Source organism: Monodelphis domestica, chromosome 4 (assembly GCF_027887165.1).
Source record: "Monodelphis domestica isolate mMonDom1 chromosome 4, mMonDom1.pri, whole genome shotgun sequence".
In the NCBI taxonomy this organism is placed as follows: Eukaryota; Metazoa; Chordata; class Mammalia; order Didelphimorphia; family Didelphidae; genus Monodelphis; species Monodelphis domestica.
Window position 1 is genome coordinate 26917404 of NC_077230.1, and position 22243 is coordinate 26939646.

At 32.4% G+C, this 22243-nt stretch overlaps 1 protein-coding gene across 4 annotated transcripts in view; it reads left to right on the plus strand.

Moving 5' to 3' along the window:
• The window catches only part of CFAP47 (cilia and flagella associated protein 47), an 886918-nt gene that overhangs the window by 99423 nt on the left and 765252 nt on the right, over positions 1-22243 (plus strand). For all 4 annotated transcript variants that reach the window (XM_016433371.2, XM_056826271.1, XM_007493353.3 and 1 more), the window contains 4 exons: positions 1540-1671; positions 4592-4669; positions 9684-9828; positions 12196-12287. In XM_016433371.2, the coding sequence (XP_016288857.2) occupies positions 1540-1671; positions 4592-4669; positions 9684-9828; positions 12196-12287 (447 nt within the window). The remainder of the gene's footprint in view (positions 1-1539; positions 1672-4591; positions 4670-9683; positions 9829-12195; positions 12288-22243) is intronic.

Here is a 22243-nt window from a genome sequence, read left to right on the forward strand (position 1 = left end):
TTTTGAGGAAATTATTTCGTGGGTCTGAGATGCCTACAGGTCATCTAAGTTGAGAATACCCAACAGACAGTTCCTGATGTGGAACTCATGACTGGATAGAAATCTGGGAATCACTCTTAATTCTTCCTTTTCTCTGACTTCTAATATCCATATTAGTACCACTAGTATGATATAACTCATTAATTATTTTTTTCTCTACTTGCATGGCTAACATCCTGCTTCAAGGTCCCTATCACCTCTCTCTTGGACTCCTTGCATCCAGTTTCTCCTCTCTTTTCTTCATCTTCTGAATTGCTGCCAGAATGGTATACCTAAGGCATAGACTGTGCCGTTCTCATACTATAGAATTTCCAGTGGCTCCTTCTTACTTCTAGGATGAAATGCAGATTTGTCTATTTAGAGTTTTATTTATTGTTTTTAGAAATATGGCTCTAGCCTACCTTTCCAGGATTATTGAACATTACTTTCTTTCACACTCGATGTTCTAGACGAAATGTCAAAATGTCTTGCTTGGTTCCCAATACGTAACATTACATTCCCCTCCTTATTCTTTTATACAAAATGTCTCTAGTGCCCAGAATGTATTTCTTCTTCACCTTCACTGCATAGAATCCTTATCTCCTTTCAGAGTTCCAGTCAAGTGAATTCAGTTGTTGAACACCATCCTTCTTCCCCTCCACACTCCCAATTACTTTTTATATAGAACTTTCTATGAACATGCAGTCTACTCTAATATACTTTAGGCTCTTTTAAGGCAGGGATAAGTTAAGTTTTTGTTTTTTTCTTTGCATCCCCAGTGCCTCAAATGATGTCTGGCTACATAATAGGCACTTAATAAATATTTGTCAAGTCATTAAGAGAAAGAGGTTTGCTAAAGGTTTGCAAGAGAATAAATGATTGAAAAGTAACATCTGCATATAAGTTTGGGGCTCAGTCTTTATGTCAAGGGAAGGAGGACTAGGCAATGCCTTGATTTGTAGAATGATGCACACACATACACACACACACACACATATACATGTATATTTTCACACTATCTTTTAAAATCTCTAATATTTAGTTTCTTACCCAAGTTTTGTTAGTTCCTTGTTAAATTATTCTGCCCCAAAGGAATACTTAGAGACTTAAATAAGTTATTTCAGATATTAATCTTTAGAAATTCTAGTCCAGATTCTGCTAAGTCAAGTATTCTTTTCATTAACTTTCAGCAAACACAAAAGTCAAATTGCTTCTTCATTCTTGTCAGTTGCTAAATAATAATATACTAGAGTCTGCCCCTTAGAGTTTTAATAACATTTGAATATCCTTTTCCAGATGCATATATTATGTTTTCCTTTGAATTTAAGTGTGACTAGTGATGTTTCTTGACCAAGGATTCTTCTATAAAAAATGGAATTTAGATTGAGCTGATTGCTAGTGATGATTGGTGAAATAAATACTCTCTTCCTGGAAGAGAGTCCAGCAACTAATAAATTAGAAAACTTTCTCAACAGTCATTTTAATGGATGAGCTAACATTTCCACAAATTTACACCTTCAGATTTGTGACCAAGACCTTCTGCCTTTTATTACTATCAAACCATCTCATGGCATAATACCCGTAGGGGGGTTAACTTCACTCAATATTGCCTGTACACCATATTTTTCAGAGAGATTTGATACTCGAGCAAAGGTATGTGAATTTTTGTTTGTCATTTTTAAAGCATTATTACAGAATGATAGGAGCGATTTTTAACTATTTTTTTTTTTTTACAAAATGTTTACTTAACTTGGGAGTTTTAATTCAGTATTTGCGATATGTTTGTTGAGAGTTTGGAGGAAAGCAGCTTTCAGAACTGTTAACAGGAACAATATCCAATGGTGTTCAAGGAGATCTCTCCAAATAGTGAAGCTTAGCCACAGAAACTGCAAATAATTTTCAGAGGAAATTGTGATTATGACATTTACCACAGTTCTCTGCTGGCTGTGCTGAGGAGGTTGATAGCTAGTCAATTGATAGATTGTTGATAGATGTCAATTCTAAGACAGAAGAGTGGCAAAGATTAGGTAGGTGGAATAAAGTGACTTCCCCAGGGTCACACAGCTAGGAGATGTTTGAGGTCAGATTTGAACCTAGGCCTTGAGCTCTATCCACTATACTACCTAGCTGCCTTTGGTTGATACCTATATAATATTAATTCAGAGGAATTAGATAAGAAGGAATGGGAGAAAAGTGGTGAGGGAGCTTTCATGATTTCCCTTGAGAAGAGTAGAAGCTTCCTTCAATCTGGCAGAATTCTGATTCTCGATCTTTAATTAATTATTATTCTTATTATTATTTTGCTTTAGCGCAATTGAAACATTTTCTATTTTATCTGAAAATTGTTTTCTTATGGAAGAAGATACTACCGGTTCACTTCTTGTCGGCAATAGAATTTTTTGATTGTTCCCTTTGAAATGCTCCAGGCCTCCCAGTCAACTGCTGAGTACAAAACAGTACCAGTAATTTCCATGAAAAAATATAGATGCCTTAGAAAAACTATTCAGTCAGTCAATAAACATTTGTTAATTGCTTGCTATGTTCTGGACAACTGTGTTGAGCTCTGAAGGTACAAAGAAAGAAAAAAATTAGATGTAAAGGTCCTTCTTCTGTGAAGTTTCTAATTCTTTTGTGTCAATTTAAATAGTCAATGGCAGATTAAATTGCAGGGAAAATATGTGTGACATTAATCACTATCATGTTTTAGAGCTCATATGAAATATTCTTATTGCTTTTTATGTTCTAGGAATTATGTAAATGAAATGAAATTACCTTGACTTTGGAAGTTCCCTTTAAGTGTATGTTAAATAGAATTAATAAAACATCTAACATATCAGATTCTGATTCTATTGAATTGTATCCTTTTTAAAAAAAAGTTAGTGACATTATTATGTAGCTTAAACTGGAAATTGGTTAAATTCAAATAATTGGAAAATTGAAGTAATTATTTTTCTTTATATATTTTGTTTTTTTCTGAGACAAATTATAGACAAGCTGCCATCAGTTTCACTTAAATAATCCACTTCTAATGCATTTTATTAGATTAGTTCAAAGCCCGCTAACCTGATATCTTTAACATATACAGAATTTTGTTGTTGTTTAATCATGTTTCAGTTGTGTATGATTCTTCATGACCCCATTTGGAATTTTCTTGGCAAAAATACTGAAATGGCTTGCCTTTTCCTTCTCCAGCTCATTTTTACAGATGAGGAAACTGAGGCAAACAGGGTTAAGTTAGTAAGTGTCTATATGGTTGTATATGAACTCAGCCCTTCCTGACTCCAGACCCAGCACACTTATCTATTTTATCCATTACATCATCATCATCATCATCATAGTAATAATGATAAACCTTACCATTTCATGAGAATATTAAGAACTCTTAAGGAAAGAATGCTGTGGGTTTTACTAGTTCTTTTCTTCACAAGAACCTCATGAAGTAGAGAGTATATAATAATCTCCACTTTTAGCAGAGGGAATTCAGTCTGGGAGAGATAGATGACTTACTTGTCCATGGTTATTATATAGCTAGTGTTTGTAAAGTGAGTGAACCAGGCTCAGGACCCATTGTTCAAATTTCTTGTTCAAAGTTTTTTCCATTATGCCATCCTGCCTTTCAGACTCATTAAATAATAGTTTAAAAAATGAAAAGTCTTGTATGAAATTGGATGATAATTCAGTTGACCAGAAGAATATTTAGTCATAAATCTTATTTCTTAATCCTAGATAAAGAAGACCACTTTTTCTTTTAAAATTGATAACATTGATGAAGAAACACTGATACTGGCTTACCATGAATTTATATTCTAATAACTCATAATGTTATAGAGAAAGAACACTTGGTAAAATGAAGAAATTGAACTAGTTGGCTTCTGAGGACCCTTCCAGGTCTAGATCTATGATCTTTTGATAGATTAGGAAATGATTTTTATGAGTTTCTGAGTTTTTGCTCTGAAAACTTTCATACCCAGATAAGTTAAAAGAGCAATTTATTTAGGAAGAATTGTATTAAGCTTTCTTTGTGTCACCAGCATTTAGCACTGTACTGGCACTTGTTAAGTACTTGTCAATTTGACCAAATTTGACATGCAACACTTTAAAAAATTTATTATATTAATTTTATTTCAAACTTTCATTTTGTTTAATTTTGAAGAATATGTTGAATAATTTTTAGGTGAAGTTTATTAAGAAAGCATAGTTAACTGAATAGAATAATTCCACAAGTCTAGTTATTTTAATTTTTGGTAGTGTGTGTAACTATAAGAAAATTGCATTTTCTTTGTCTAGTTTTCTTCATCTGAATTTTTCTGATTCATAAATAGGTAACTGGAATTTACTAGGCACCTAATAAGTGCTAATTAACCATGAGTATGACTCCTCACATTGGCATGAATTATAAGTAGCAACAGTTCAAAGGAAAAATGGGGGAATAATTTGAATTACATCAAATTTACACAATATTCTGGAACCCTGAGCTCTTTTGTGTTAAACATTATGAAGTGTTGTTTTTTTAAAAGCAATCTTGAATATATGGTGTTCTGTTTCTATAACATTTTACTTTCTCTTAAATTAGGTAATTATACGGCACGGAAATGAATTAGATCTTAGGATTGGTGGATTTGTAGATATTGCTGATATAGTCCTCAGTGTGGTGAGTATGTTAATTGTGGTGTATCCATTTTCTCTTAGTACAGTTGTCCCACCTTATATTGTAGTTCACTTATTGAGGCTTCACTGTATTGCGGGTTTTAAACAAAATATATCTAATATGTCTCATGGAGTTTTTGCTACGCTACAAGATTTTGTGTATGAATACACAATACACAATGTACACAATGGAAATGCAGAATGCCACTATCACTTGCGCAATTTTGCCAACATGAGATTGCACACTATTGACTGATGAAAGGTGACCAACCATAGCACTGGGTTCTGTATCCTGGGCACTGATTGGCTTAGTGACTATAACATCAGGCTCTTTGCTCTCTTGCTACTTTGTGGATTTTCACCTAACACAGGGGACTTTGGAACATAATTCCCTCAATAGGTGAGGGATCACTGTATTATTTTTCACTGATCTCTTCTTTACTCATCAATTTTATTTTTTGTCTCAAATTTTAGTTTCACAATATAATATTGTTGCTTATCTATTAAAATGCTTTTAATAGCTGCAAACTGTTGTTGGTTACTTGGTAGCCATTGTACAAAAAGCTTACTGTTTTTGAGTCTACCCCTAAGTCTTTGCTTCCCCAAGACCACTCAATTTCCTATAACCATATTTAAGGCCAAATTGGTTACCACAGATATTATGTAATTTTGTACTTCAAAGAATTCTTTAAATGTTCTGTTTTCTCTGTTAGCCAAATCTCTCACTTTATTTTGTGATGACGGCTTTGATATTGGGGTGTTATACATTCTGCCTAAGCTATCAAAATGTTAGCAATTATTATTATTAAATGACATAAAAAATCTCAAGTAATTCTTTTTATACTACCCCCAACCCTCTCCCTCCCTTGTACTGCTTCCCTCCCCACCAGTCCATTTGTTACCCTTTTACTTCCCTATAGGGTGCAAATCAATTCTCTGCCCCAATGGATTGGATTTTTCTTCCCCTTTTGAGTCAATTTCAATGCCCCGAAGAGTTGAGTATTTCCTATTTCCAACCTCTTTACCCTTCCAGTGTATTGATGTTCTTCCCCCTCCCACCATGAGCTTCTTTGTGACATATAAACTTAACCCCTTTTGTTTCTTTTCCCATTTCTTTTAGTATTAACCTCTTTTTTAGCTCTAGTTGTGTGTGTATATATATATACATATATATGTATTTATGCATACATTTATTTATATACATATTTATGTCTTCACATTTCATCCTATATAGTTGTCACTGTTCCCACTAAGTGTAATTCTTCTAGCTGCCCAGGTGATAATAACATTTTTTAAGAGTTACCAATGACCTATTTTCGTATAGGGATACATATCATTTTAACTTATTGGATCTCTTAAAAAAAAGTCATTTATCTTTTGGTTTTGTTTTTCTTCCCTCTTTCTTAATTACCTTTTGATAATTCTTTTGAGTTCTGTGCTTGGGCAACAAATTTTCTGTTCAGGTCTGGTCTTTTCTTTACAAATGCTTGGAATTCTTCTATTTTTTAAAATGTCCATACTTTCCCCAGTAAGAATATGGTCAGTTTTGGTGAGTAATTGATTCTTGGTTGTAGATCTAGTTCCCTTGCTTTCTGGAATATCATATTCCTTGCCGTTTGGTCCTTCAGTGTATATGCAGCCAGATCCTGTGTTATCCTCACTGTGGTTCCATGGTATCAGAATCACTTCTTCTTAGCAGCTTGTAATATTTTTTCCTTGGTCTGATAGTTCCTGAATTTGGCTATAACATTCCTGGGTGTTGTCAGTTGGGAATTAAGTATAGGAGGTGATCTGTGGATTCTTTCAATCTCCATTTTTCCCTCTTGTTCTAGAACATCGGGGCAGTTTTCTTGGATAATTTCCTATAGTATAATGATTTTCTAAATCTTCTGTTTTATGAAAGAGGTGCTTCATATTTTCCTCAATTTTTTCATTCTTTTGGTTTTGTTTTATACTGTCCTGCTGCCTTGTGAAGTTGCTTGCTTCTAGTTGTTGTATTCTGGATATTAAAGATTGGATTTCCTCCCTAGCTTTTTGGTCATCCTTCTCCTTCTGGTCTGATTTTCTTTGGAGGTCATCTTTCATCTTCTCTGCCTCATCTTTTATTTTATTTGCATCATCTTTCATCTTCTTTGCTTCATCTTTTGTCTCCTTTGCCTCATTTTCAAGCTGATTAATTTTGGCTTTCAAGACACTTTTCTGTTAACAGATGACTTATCTTACTTTTTAAGTTGTTTTCTTAGTTGCCTTCAGCCTCTCTTAATTGTGTTTATAATCGTATTTTGCATTCTTCCAAAGTCTGTGTCTAATTTGCTGGAGTTTCTGTGTTTTTGCTTGGTGTTCCTTCATCCTTCTCTGTTCCCTTTGCTCTTTGTTCATTGCCTGTATAGAAGCTGTCGATTGTAATTTCTTTTTTCTTTTTCTGTTTTTTGCTCAGATTTACCCCTTCTTTACTCCCTGCAGTTGCCTGTGCTTTTGCTACTCTCATTTTTTGGTGTGGGTTTGGGGCTTTTCTGTCAGCTTTCACCCTTGGAGTTTTTTCAGCAAATCTCTCAGAGCAGTCTCTGGGGGAGGGGTGTTGGATCTTGAGCTTGCTCTGGAAGATTTGATGGGATTAAGTCCAGCGGTCTTTGCGGAGGGGTATTGGAGCTTTAGCTTCCCTTCCCTTTGAAAGCTTTGATGAGATTAAGCCAAGATGAGTTGCAGACCTGGATGGGCTCTAAGGCCAAAACCTAATGGGGGCAATGGGGAGTGTCTCCACTGCTGCAACTAGGCTGCCCATTCTGAGCTTCTTCTCTAAATGCTTTTCCACTGCCTGTTTGATGCTCTGAGCCTGGAACAGTTTTGCCTGCCAGGTACTCCCTCCAGACCAGTGCCTTTGCCTGCCCAGAGGTTCCAGCTGCTGCTGGAGGCTTAGAGCCCTAGGTGGGGGAGGGGTCCCGGGACCTTCCTTCTTCCTTCCCCTTAGACCCGAGACCCGAGTGTTCTCAAATTCTGGCTTTTTGGGGGTGTACCAAGTCCAGTAGGAGGATTCCTTGGCTCTGTCTTGTTGTTAGGTTTGATTTTCAGTCCCCTAGGAGCATTTAGTTTGTAATCAGTAATGAAGGGTTTTCAGAGGTCTGAACTTTTGCTGCCTCTAAGCTGACATCTTGACTCTGCCTCTCAAATAATTCTTTTAGTACATTTTTTACAGAATTCTCAAATTCCAGTTTTTAGGGCTGTCCCAGCCTAAAACAGCTAGTAATTCTAGAAGTCACTTAAACCTTCAAATAACACATTATGCTAATTAAATAAATGGCAGTTTACATGTCATAATAAATCTGTGATTATGAGAGCCTGAGACACAAAAGATCTGAGCTAATCTATTTATCAGTAAAGCTTTCATTTATAGTAATAGAAGTCAATTAAAACCCCTGATGCAGTTAGAATAGCTCTTTTTTTACACCTTAGTGGTTGTACTAGGTACAGATATCCCTTCCCCTGGCCCCCAAATTAGTATTGTGGTTGGTTCTTAATGACACTCTTCTGACTACTTGACCATGAGTCTTCACCCTTCATGACCAGAAAACCCAAATTAGATGAATCAACCCCACAGTGCCCTTCCAGACCAGGGATTTTCCAAATTTCAGGGTGTTATGAAGAGAGGCATTGATTTAGCCTTTTGTATCACTCTCCAGAGAGTTCCTTATCTACTACACCACCATGCCATGTGTTGTAGGCAAAGTCTGATTTGGGATAATCTTGCATTTCAATTTTAGAATTGAAATGAAATGAGACATCTGTAGACCATCTAACACTTAACAAAAAGAAATGTTCTTAGTCCTATCATAGAAAGGATACTCAGCAAGGATAAATCATTTATTTACTTGAGTTCAGTTTTCCTGACTTCGTGTTAACCATGTTGGCACACTGATTAAACCCAAGGGAGACTAACCCTTGTCCTATTTCTGTACTTAGTCCACCAGAAAACTACATCAATAGCCTAAGCCTTAGTCCCTTGAACCCATTACATCTTTTTTTTTTTTAAGTCCTGACCTTCTGTCTTAGAATCAGTATTGGTTCTAAGGTAGAAAAGCCATAAAGACTGGACAATGTGGGTTTAAGTGACATCATTATTTCCTATAGGTTCACTTGAAGGATTTATTTATTTTTTAAAAATCTTTATCTTCACTCTTTGAATTAATTCTAAATCTGTGAACTAACACAGTTAGAAAGTGTTGGAGGTTAAATTTGAAACCAGGACCTCTTGTCTCTAGATCTCACTGTCTATCAGTCTGTCATCATAAGGACTTACAATAAGTTCATAGCATCTTATTGGCTCTATAAAGCAGTCTATGATCAGTTAATCACATGAGTTACTGTGTAAATATTTTACCAACATAATCATTCTCATACTGTGATTTACAAATGACTGTCCATGATTTTTCATGATTGTCATATTCTCTTAAAAGGAAGCAATATCCCAGATATTTGAAAAATTTTCTCTATCTTCATCTGATTTGTCTGTCTCCACTGCCGGCATCATAGGTCTAAGATTTTACCATCTCTTCCCTTGCTTACTGCTTTAGCTTTCTAGTTGACCTCCTTTCTCAGCTCTCTATTCCTACAAGTATTCCTTGTGAGTTTTGTGTTCCTATCACTGCTTTCATCACGACACTCTTTTCACCACGTTACCATTTTTTCATCATGTTTAATACTTTATAATGGACATAGTGTAATTGTTTTTTAATTGGATTCTTTGAAAATTTGCCATATAATAAATAATATTAATGAAAAATAAAAAGACTTGTTATAATTTGTTTCTTCAAAATAAGCACATTGGAATTTATAATAAAGCATTCTTTGCATAATCCTTCCTTGAATGGGATCTGACAGGGACCCTATTTTTTGGTACAGTTTTACTTTTGAGCATATAATATTATTGAAAGACTTGAGTAATATAGTTTTTGTGATCTCTTAACTTTGCTTCTATATTTCCTACTTCTGACTTTTTGTTTTATTTATTTTTTAAATTACAGAGCTTTTTCAACTTCCAAGGTGTTTATGTTGGCTCTAAAAAAGTTATTCGATTTTTGTTAAATAACAAAGGTACAACACGTGCCCGAGTGGAGTTTGATTTATCACACTATAAAGATTTTTCATTGGAATTTAAAGACTGTGAAGGTATTTCTTTTCATCAAATTGACTATATTAAATAAAAACAATTTGAGCCTTTGGAAAAAAAGTTTTACCAATGAATTAGAATGCTTTTATAATATTATTATTAAAAATAAAATAAAGCCAAACCTTTTCTTTCTGTCTTAGACTCAATACTAAATATTGCTTCCAAGACAGAAGAGCAGTCAGGGATAGATAGGCAATTGGAGGGTGGGTAAATGACTTGCCAGGGAGACACAACTAGAAAGTGTCTAAATCCAGATTTGTACCCAGAACTTCCTGTCTCCAGGCTTGACTCTTCATCTACCAAGCCACCTAGTTCCTGGACAATAATATTCTTAATGACTTTAGAATTGCGTTTTTTGCCCTTATCTTTTTTCTTGAATAGTTATTTTACCTTATCAAAAATATTTATTAACCACATATTATATGTAATTCATTGTGTTAGGCACTATGGGGGAACACAAATTTTAAAAAGACATTATCATCAATCCTTAAGGTTACAGCACAAAATTTAAAATGGTTTCATCTGTTACTCAATGCGACACTATAGGAAATATTTCACTGTTTAATTGGAAGCTTTTGTTGACAGAACCAAGATAGAAAAAAAATCTTGACAGTGATGGGGTTGAATCTTAAAAGATAATATCCAAGAGGGAAAAACATAAAAATTTAAACTTGGCTTGAAAAAATAAGCCTTGGAAATCCAGAATAAGAGAGATTTAGAAGAATTTGTCTGGGGTTTTTAATGGACTGAAAACTCAGTCCAAAAGCCAGAAAGGTGATGTGGCAACCAAAAGAGCTAATGTCATCTTGTCCTACATTAAGAGAGGCATAGCTTTAGGGAGTAAACAGATTTTAGTATATCTATACTTTTTCCTGGCAGAACTCTACTACTGTGTTCTGGGCACCATATATAAAAAGGAAATTAATAAGCCAGAGAGCACCTAGAGCAGGATAACCAGGCCAGAAAGGCATTGAATTCATGTTGTATGAAGATTGTCTGAAAGAACTAAAAATGTTTTGCCTGAAAAAGAGAAAACTTAGGAGATGTGTTCTCATTATTCAGTTATTTAAAAGAGCTGTCATATCAAAAGAGATATTAAACTTGTTCTGTTTGGTCCCAGAAGGTAGAACTAGGAGCATTGAGTTGAAGTAGCAAAGAAACAAATTTATTCTTGATTCTAAGTTTAAAACAACAACAACAACAACAATAAACTCTTAAAGAAATTGGTGTTATCCAAATGTGTAATGAGATGACTGAATTTTGGTATTACCCTCACCTTGAGATATCTTATAAAATGACCTCTCATTGCTTTCCAGATTGCTTTACTTTGAGCACAGATTTCATCTGGTCCAGGTAGTCTTTCAGGGCATTTCATCATATAACACTTAAGGATTCAAATATAGCTTATTTGTACATTTTTGTTTGCTTATTACCACATTTGTATGCATTAATATTGATGCTCTTATTTCATAAATTATTTGAGGCTAGGGACTATTTCTGTGTAATGTATTTGTACAACTAAATGTATAGTACTGTAAATATTGAGTAAATATTTTTTGATTATTAGATCGATATGATGAGGTTTCTCAAAAAACAGATGAAATATTTTATTTTTCATTAAATTCCCCCATTAGATCTAGCTTTTGAGTTTTTTTAGGGCAAAGACTGCTATTTGCCTCTTTTTGTTAACTCCACTGCTGAACATGGGGCACATAGTAGGAAATTAATAATGTCTTTTGACTAATTTATTGACATTCATATTTCTTTTGTTTTTTTTTCCATAGAGTTAATTTATAATTTCAATCACTTGTTTTTTGTTTAATGTTTTCTTTATTTTTTTAGAAGCATTTTTTATTTCTCTTTTCTTCTACTAACTACCAAACAGTGCTTCTTATATCAAAAGATTTCTAAAATCAAAACCACTTTTCATGGTATTTTCCTCAATAAATTTTGGGAGAACAGAAAGATTTCCTGGCACCATGGGTCTGAAATTAGAACTCCAGCTACTACTCAGATCTCTCCCTCAGTTTTTTTATTTGTTTTGTTTTCCATCCTTTCATTCATTTAATCATCATGTTTGTGATATATTTATTTAATGGTTTCCTTTTGTTTGCTTATATTTCATTGACATATTTTACCTTATTTATATGCATTAATATTGACTTGTTTTGTAAATTCTTTGAGATTAAGGGCTATTTGGGTGTGTTACATTTGTTCAACATTCTTGTACAGTAATGTAACATTGTTGAGTAGTTGTTTTTTGATTATTACATGAATGTGATAAGATCAAATTAAATCCTTCTCCCCATATTCATCTGGCTATATTTGACAAATATATATATATATATTTTTGTAACTTTGAACAGTTTTCAAAGACCCTAAGCTTCTTAATGCATATGCTGTAGAATTAGAAGAAAAGAAATCAATGGAATGTGGGCTAGCATTTTCTCCCAAAGAAGTAAGTTTTTTGTTACTCTAAGTCAATTTAAAATTATTAATAACAGGATTGTTTTAGTGTTTCAAATCAGTAGGTAATTAAAAAATTTATGTGCATTTGAAATTGGAATATGTCTTTTTATTTTTATTGAATATAGTATCTGCAACATGCTGAGAATCCCTTTAAAGCAAAATAATAAAATCTTGCTGTAAAATCCTAACACCATTTTTTCATTCTTAATCTTTATTTTGCCCTTTTCCACTAGAGGAAGAAATAAAAACTTCTAACAAATATGCATAGTATAATAAACAAATAATATTAATAATTAAAATAGTAATATCAATAGTAATCATTTCCAAAAATGTGACTTATTTTGCATATTGAGACCGATGTGTTTTTCTTAGTAGGTAAGCTTCAATGTTGGTTTTCTGTTGCTCTGGTTGTTCATTGCATTTATCAATAGTTTTTAAGTTTTTCAAACTTGTTTGTTTTCACATAGTTGTTATATAAATTATCCTCCCAATTCTGCCCTCTTCATTTTGCTTTAGGTCATACAGGTCTTCCAGTGCTTCTCTGAAACTGTCCCATTCATCATTTCTTAAAGCTCAATAGTATTCTATTAAATTATTATTATTATTATTATTAGTTCAGCTATTCCCAAAGAAAACCTCCTGGATATTACCAAAGGTTACAAATAATATTTTTGTACATGTATATCCTTTTACTCTTTCTACCCAGTCATAATATTATTAGATCAAGGGATATATGGAGTTTACAATCTTTTGGGGCAGAGTTCTGAATGGCTTTCTAGATTTCAACAAAGTGTCTTTTCCCCTCCATCCTCTCCTCTGTCTGTAATTTTCTCTGTAAAATTCTCTGTAAATCTTATGAGCATAAAATGGAGCTTTAGAGTTATTTTAATGTTAATTTCACTAATTGTTAGTGATTTGGGGCAATTTCCCACATGATCGATACCTTCTGTACTTTTATTTTTCTGAGTTTTTTAGAATAATTTGTCTGGATACTAATTATTCTTTAAAAATTGGATAAATTCTCCTATGTGGAATAGGACAAGATGGCTCCTCCCTTTACTGGGAATTCCTTTATTTCTCTTTCTATTTCTTTTTCTGAGACTGGGCTAGTTAAGACTTTTTTTGCGATTTTCTGTCTGTTTAGAAATTTTATATTTTATATTCTTAGATGGTATCCCTCTTTTTCACTTGTGTTCTCAGTTTTGCTGGTATATAACTGTGTATAATAAGTTCTTTATCAATATTTCAATACTGCTTCCTGCAATTGCTTTATATAAAGCAAATCAATGTGTCAATGCAAATACTTGTATCAATTTTATAAACTTTTTTTATTTTAATAGCATTTTATGTATATATTATGTATCATATTGCAATAGCTAACCTGTATCCTGTAATTACCTGTTCATAAATTGTTTATATTTCTAGTTTCATGGGCTTTAAGTAATTATAAAATATAATGGTTGTATGCCAAATTCAAGTTCAAACTATTTACATATTTGTTACTGTGATTCTGTGGTCAAAAGACTTGAACTTTTCATGTGTGTTTATAAGATGGATCAGTGTTAAATAAGCTCATTTGATTTCATCCTCCTTTAATATTCTTTACTATTAAAAATAACATGAACGTATTTTAGGTGTGAAACAACTCAATTTTTTTTTTCATTTAAAGTGTTTTTGATGTTTTTATTTCTTAATATCCAAGTTAATTCTGGAAATGAAACTTACAATTTTCCAAGTTGAAACCTTCTTTTAAATATTGTTTTTATAGTATAATTTATTTGTACCTCATCTTCATTTTTTAATATATCCATTCCCACTCCTTTGTCAATAATAAAAAACATTTTAAAAAAGACAAGCAGTGTAGTAAAATCAATACACGAACTGTGCCTTATAGAAAATGAAGTATTTCCTATCTGTGAAGTAAAGAATAGAATTTCCTTAACTTTATTTCAATATCAGGTTTGGTTAATATCATTACTACAACATTCAGTTTAGTTTTATTTAAATCCTGTCTTTTAACAAAGAAAAACAATTATGAAAAATATTCAGTCATTTCAATGCAATACAATTTAATTCAATACAATTTTAATATTTTCCATTTTAAGCCTGCATTTTTCTTTTAAAAACTGATCCAATCTTTCAGCCATAGCCATTGGTAATTATGTCTTTGGGTTAATTCCCTAGATATCTTGGATATCAGATTTTTATAGGTGACATTTATGCATATATTTTCCCACTATATATTTTCTCTTGTTAGAATAATAGTCATTTCATTGATTTTACTTAGTACAAATACTTTAAAAATTTTAATTGAAATAGTCTTTTTTTTTTAAAGACCCAAATGCCAAAGGCTCTTATGATTTTCTCTAGTTGTTAATTAGTTAAGAATTCTCCTTTTAAAGGTCATAGTTATGAAAGAGGTGGGTTCTTTTACTTTCTCCTAATTTTGTTTATGATAAGATTTATCATATTTTTAAAAATTATATTCAGGTTATATAACCACTTGGAACTTATTGATGTGTATGACTTAAGATGTCGGTTTAAACCTAATTTCAATCAAATAAATTTCTACTTTCTCAACAGTTTTTGTGAAAATGGGAAACTTGGCTCCAGTATCTTCTGTTCTTGTGATAATCAAACATTAGGCTACCATTTTTGGTTTGAATTTGCTTCTTGCTGATGAGAATATTCTGTACTTCTGCTTCTATGACATTTAAAAACCAGTACCAAATTGCTTAGTTTGCCCTTTAGTAGTAGTATGTCTCCTCTCAGTCATAATTTTTTTTTATTGTTTACATTTAGTACCTCTATATGAAATTTATTTTTGTTTTGGCTGGTTATATAAAATGTCCTTATTGTAATAATTTCGTTGATAGAGCACTTATTTTATAAATTAAATTATGTAGGAATAATAATTAACATTTATATATTAATTTAAACTGTGAAATTCTTTACATATATTGTCTGATTTGATCCTTACAACAACCCTGAGATATAAACATATTTATTATTCTTATTTTACAAATGGGTAAACTGAGGTAGACTGAGGTTAAGTGGCTTGCCCAAGCTTACATAGCTAGTAAATGTCTGAGGCCACATTCAGTGCTCTATCCATTGCATTACTTTGCTACTTCTATTTATTATATTGTGATAGTATGAACATTAGCAGTGAATGTCTAAAACTTTATTTTTTAAAAAGAACATTTGATAGTTGCTTTTATATGAATCTATGTGACTTGCTTGGATAAACTCAGATACATTTTATTCATTTTTCCAGATGGTACAATGGATATATATAGCAGCAGGCACAGAATTAGGAATTCCTATATTCAAATCTAACTTCAGACTCTTACTAGCTGTATGAACCAGTCATTTAGCCCTGGTTACCTAAAAGCTAGAGAAAAAAGTGGCAGACCATTTCAGTGTTTTTTCAAAGAAGACCCTAACTGGGGTCATGAAGAATCTAAGATGGCTGAAAAGACTGAACAACAAATAACAACAAAAGTTATTCCAAATAGAATTTAACTATTTTCTTTCCTAGTTATTATAAATAAAAATAATTTTTCAGGATTCATACTTTATATTGTTTCTTCAGTGAAGCTATTCATTGTGCAAATCTGTTTCATTGTTATTCTTTTGGGGGTTAGTTTCTTTCTTTTAACTTGTGCTTTTATCTTTGATTTTGTTCTTTTCTTTCTTTCTTTCTTTTTTTTTTTGCTAAATACTAACATTTCTGTCTCATGGTGGTAGTAAGAGGAGACATCTTGATTTTCATAGTTTTTGTTCTGAGAACACTTCTAATGTTTCTCCACCAAAGATAATGTTAATTCTTGATTAGATTAGGTTAATTCAGATTAGATCCTTTTATGCTTAGACTTTATAGATTAAAAAAATAAAACAAATCAGAATTGTAATAATATTTTTCTTCATAAATAACAACTTATAGTTAATTTTGTTCTTTATATAACTTTTAATTGCTTTAATTTGAACACAACTTGGTCATAGTGAATTGAATTCTGTACATATTGCTATAATCTTCTTTAAGGATTTTATTTACAATGTTTACAACAATATTCATTATTGATATTGGCCTATATATCCCATTCTCTTCAGAGTCCAGGTTTTGGCACAATATTTATATTATAAAAGGAATTTATTATGGATCCTTCTGTCTTTAGTTTTCCTAAAACAGGCATTAATTAAGCCTTACATATTGAATAAAATCCACTGATAAATCCATCTGACAAAGGAGGTTTTTTTTTTCTCAGTTTATTTATGGCTTGATTGTCATTACTTTTTTAGATTAATTGTTAGAATTCTTTTTCATGTTAGATTGGATATTTATATTTTTACAGCTACTAATCTAATTCTTTGAATGCTAAGTTTGATTCAGAATTGCATGTATTAATTTCTGATAATTCTCTTTTATTTTCTCTTTGATGGTTGTGATTTTAGTTTGTTCACTTTTTATTAGGTAACTTGACTTTTCTTTCATTTTCTTATCTGGATATGCTAATAGTTTTTTCCCCTCAAAAATCAGCTTTCAATTTTATTTTGGAGTTTAGATCTTTTTTCCCTTATGTTTTTGGTTCACATCAGATTTTCGAGAGTTCTTTGACTTATTTTAAAGTTGCCAATTTATTTTTCTTCTAGTCTTCTACAATGAATGCTCATTACATTTATTTACTGTTTCCAATTTTCTTTGTATAAGTTTTTAGACAAATAAATTCTTTTACGGAATTATTTAGCTGTATCATATAAAGTTGTGCTTATTGAATCATTTTTATCGTTATTTAAAATATTGTTTTGGTAATTTGTTTTGCCCTATTTTTATGTTATTACTCATTTTCCATTTAGATTTGTTTCATTTGCCCATATTTCCCTTAAAATTATTTGATAAAATTGTATTATGGTTTGTAAATGATGCACTTTTTTTTTATACTTCCAGTATAAAATCATTGCAAAATCCCTAATTCTCTCACCTCTTCCTACACTTGAGGTGCTTCCAGAGAATTTCATTTCTTCTATTGGGATTCATTCCCTTTCTTTTCCTTATGAACTGCTTATCAATATACTATCATTATTCTCCTATGATTCCAAGTGTTTTAGCAATATATTTCAGGAAAGATTTGAATCATTTAAAAAAAAAACATTATATGACAAACAAAAAGTCTCTGCCATCTCAAGTTCAGAATTCTGTCTAATTCTAGTTGAATAAAAACAAATATTTAATTTCTTACATTTTCAGTACTATGTGAAAGTATTTTCTTTTGTTTTCTCTGTTTCCTTGCTGAACATCAAACTTGCCTCAGTTATTTTGAAGGAATAGCTAAAATTCTTTCTTTATGATGGTTTTGATTTCTTTTCATTAATGCCTTCATTCAGCTTTGCAAGATTTTGGAAGAAAAGACTGAAGCCAAAATTAGTTTACTGAATATCATATTCTAATTTCCTTTGATTTTTTTATACCTAATGAATAGTCCATTATTATTTCATTTGGTTTTTCTCTTAGTCTTCAAATTTTATTATTTTAGTTTGCTTTTAATTGTATATATGTTTAATTAAGATTCTTATTGGTGATTTAAGTTTTGTATCCTCTTAGTATTCTTTGAACTCTGTATTTTGTTGTCTCTTCAATATTTTTAGGTAATTTTTCTACTCAGATTTCCTGAAATGTGTTATTCAGTTTTTCTTTTACATTTATATTTTTGAAGACTTATAATCCTTATATTGCCACATTGCCTGCCATTTCCAAGTTCTGAACTCCTATTTTGTAGCATTTTAATGTGTTCTACAACATTGTTGTATTTCAATTTGAAATACAGCTAAGTGAAAAGACTGAAGGACTTGCATTCAGTAAGAACTAACTTTTAATACTTGTTCAGACAAAATAACTGACAAGTCTGAACTTTTTCTTTCACCTTTCTCTACGTTTCATTCTCAACTCTTATAAAACCAGGATAATATTGACAGGTTCCAGTTAGTGTGGATAGTGAATGCCATAAAAGGATTGCATTATTCAAATTTGCACTATTTGAAATTATAATTATACATAAAAGATAGTAGTTGGTTCCTGTCCAATGGAAATTAGTAATGAAAAATTTATAAACAATTTATCTAGTTATTGTTAAGTGTATGACTGAAAATCTGGTACCCTAAAAAATAACTTTATTTTGTATCTTCTTTATTCCTTGATTTCTAATGATCATTAATAAATCTCTTAAAATATAATATTATTTTTAATTTTACATTTTAACTTTTTCATTGATGGCAACCACTAGTCAGAGAAGAACCTCTCAAATTTTTAAGATAGGTTAGATAAAATTTTTTAAGCCACATTTCTCCTGCCAAGGCTTTTTGCCCACCCCACCCACCCTAGTAAACTCCACTCTCTTTGGAGCTGCTGTGTTTTTCTTTTCCTACTTTTTGCCCAGTTGCTTGCTCTCCCTACTGGCCAGGCTATTTTAGCAGGGGGACTCTTGGCGAAGAAGAAATGTACTACTTCTCTTGTCCAATTGCTTGAGTCCTTTGTTCCTCATTCCTCCTTCATTGCTCCTCACTGCTGACTCTGGCATTGCTGATACAGCTTCCTCCTGATCTTCTGGACCTAGATCGCTCACCTGGCCCCAGCCCCTGGCCTCCAGAAATCCTCTTTCTGATCTCCAGCTCCAATCCTAAATCAGCCTCTGCCCCTACTGGACCCTGACCACTGTTGCTCCTCTGCTGGGCTGTTTGCTGCCAAAGAGAAGCTAGGAGTCCTTGGAATCACTCCTCAGGGCAGATGGTAAAAAAACAGAAACTAAAACAAAAAACAACCAGGGTGTTTTTTTCCTTAGGCGAAGACTAGCCTCCGACTCCCTCTGGAGAAACTAGCATTTTACCTTAGGGGTGTCGGGGAGAAGGAAGACTCTTCCAAGCACGAAGTTGATTACAGGAATTGCATATTTTATGAAAGAGCAGTGCGTTACCTATTTCAAACAATTTGCCAGCTCTAGAATGTTTTTTTCTTTCTACCACTGATCCTTTCAGTTATCTTGCCTGAGATTCAAGGGAGAAATTCATCCCGCTACAACTCTTTGCCATTTGGGCCTGCCCAGTTTGAGATTCCTAAAACCCACATTCTCTCTTACTATGTAAAATGCCACAGTGCTGACAATAGGGATTTGAATTTTAGATAAAGGAACTTCAAAGCATCTGGAGGTGAAATTTTAAAATGAAAGTCTCTGTATCTTATTGTATTTTGATGATTGTTTTGTTTAAGAATTAATTTTGTTGTTTTAAGTTCATATAGTAATGTATTTGATACTGTTCTGTTATACTGAATCATTTTAATCTACTGTGTTTTAACTATTAGATATATTCAGTTACCTTTCTCTTATGACTACTGAACAAAATATTGTTAAATATTGTAAAAGCCCATAAACAGCCTTTTTTTCCATTTTGCATTTGTTAATTGTCACATAGATGATGGATGCACTCAACATGGCATACAACCATTAGAGAATTTAATAAGCTAAGACTTTATTTTTTTAATTTATTTTTTTCTCACCATTAATTTAATTTAATTTAACTTAATTTTATTTTTTTACTTTTAAACATTATTTTATTTGGTCATTTTCAAACATTGGAAACAAAGATCATTTTCTTTTCCCCACCCCCACCCCTCCCATAGCTGATGCTCAATTCCACTGGGTATCACATGTGTCCTTGGTCCGAACCCATTTCCATGTTGTTGTTATTTGCATTAGGGTGTTCATTTAGAGTCTCTCTTCAATCATGTCCCCTCAACCCCTGTAGTTAAGCAGTTGCCTTTCCTCGGTGTTTTACTCCCATAGTTTGTCCTCTGCTTGTGGTTAGTGTTTTTTCTCCTAGATCCCTGCAGATTGTTCAAGGACATTGCATTGACACTAATGGAGAAGTCCATTACGTTTGATTGTACCACAGTGTATCAGTCTCCGTGTACAATGTTCTCCTGGCTCTGCTCCTTTTGCTCTGCATCACTTCCTGGAGGTTGTTCCAGTCCCCATGGAATTCCTCCGCTTTATTATTCCTTTGAGTACAATAGTATTCCATCACCAGCATATACCACAATTTGTTCAGCCATTCCCCCAATTGATGGGCATCCCCTCATTTTCCAATTTTTTGCCACCACAAAGAGCGCAGCTATGAATATTCGTGTACAAGTCTTTTTCCTTATTATCTCTATGGGGTACAAACCCAGCAGTGCTATGGCTGAATCAAAGGGCAGACAGACCTTTATCACCCTTAAGTTAAGACTTTAATTTTAATATTAAGGGGGCTTCAGAAATAATTTTAATTAACTAGTGATTTCTGAATGGATGAGTTTTTTTATATTTATATTTTAAAGAATGTTGTATTAAAAGTAGAGAAACAAAAAAATGTTCCTATCAAGGTATTTCTATGAAGCAGGAAGCCAAAAAAGAGCTCCTGCAAAATTCTTCAGTTTAATTTACTTCCACCAGACCAATCTAGATTTCTTGGTGATGTTCTAGACCCAAGTGAGTTTTACTTTGTTTAAAAATATATTTGCCAATGTTGAAAGATTTGCCATATCTGTAGAAATTATGACAAATATCCATCAGTTCATAGTTTTTTTTTTTGTCATAGAGCAACTTATATGAAATATGATAGTGTGTTTGTTTGCTATTGTAACTAAATGGGCTAGTATAACTCTGGGGATATTAATACTATTTGAATGTGCATTACATGTTGCATTATTATTCTTTATTAAAAAACTGTTACTTTGTGAAAATCATTTGCCTGTACTCACAGTGGATCATGGCCTGGTTTGAAGAAGAAATGGATCTCATTTTTGGTGAGAAACCTTTGTATTCTACATTTCCTTAGCTGACACAATGTGTCAATGATTATAAGCTAGATTTTAAAATTTTTAAAACTCTTATTATTATTTTTTCTTGCATGTGCAATATACTAATTCAGTTTTTTCTCTCCTTTTTTTATTTGAAGCACATGTCACCAGTATTGAGAATATTTTCTTTAAATTTTTTGATTTTACAGTAATAAAAGTTTAAAATATATTTGCTATAATGTCAATGAATACCCCAAAAACTTTAGACTATAAAAATTATGCCATTGAATGTTTTAAAAAAATTTATGGGACTTTGCTTAATGATTCTGTTTGATTCCAGGACAAGAGAATACAAAAGAGCCATTGCACAGTGTCAAAGGAGCACAAAGCTAAATTGCATAGTGCCAATCAAAGAGACCAAGGAATCATTGATGAAAATTTTGAGCCATGACAAGAGAACTTGAACTTGTTTGGGGTTTGAGGTTGTGGCTATTTAGCATGTGTTAGAGGCAGATCTTCCTTGTCCCACATTCTACCAAGTATCTCAAATTTGTCTCCTACCTGGCTCCTAAAAATCTAGTCCCTATTCTGTCTTTCATAATGTGGCAACTTTCTGTAGTCCTGGCTACTGACTGGGTAAATGCATAATTGCTTAAATCATTTTAATTGAACCCTGATTCAAGGACCTGTTATAGATGTTTTTCCTTTACTTAGAATTTTTACACATAAGACTTTGACAGTCTATATTTTATCCAGAAATCATCTTTTTTATTTGTATTTTTTTATATTTTTGATTTCTCTTGCCAATTGATTCATATAACTCATAACTCAGCCATGTATCCCTAAGTGATTCTTGTGTTCTTCAATAACCCTCTTTGGGGGAAATGTATTATTATTAATTTAAATTGAAAATTTTAAATTCTTTTTGAGAGTAATTTTAGGTTAAGAAACATGATACCTCTCTATATCCAGAAAATGAACTCTTCTTAGAAGGCACTATGAAGATGCCTCCACAGACCACAAGCTACATCAAGAAGATCCAGAATGAACTTTGGGTGTGGTTGATTGAACATTTAATTTGAATGTATACTCTTATGCGAAAAGGGGGCTTCCCC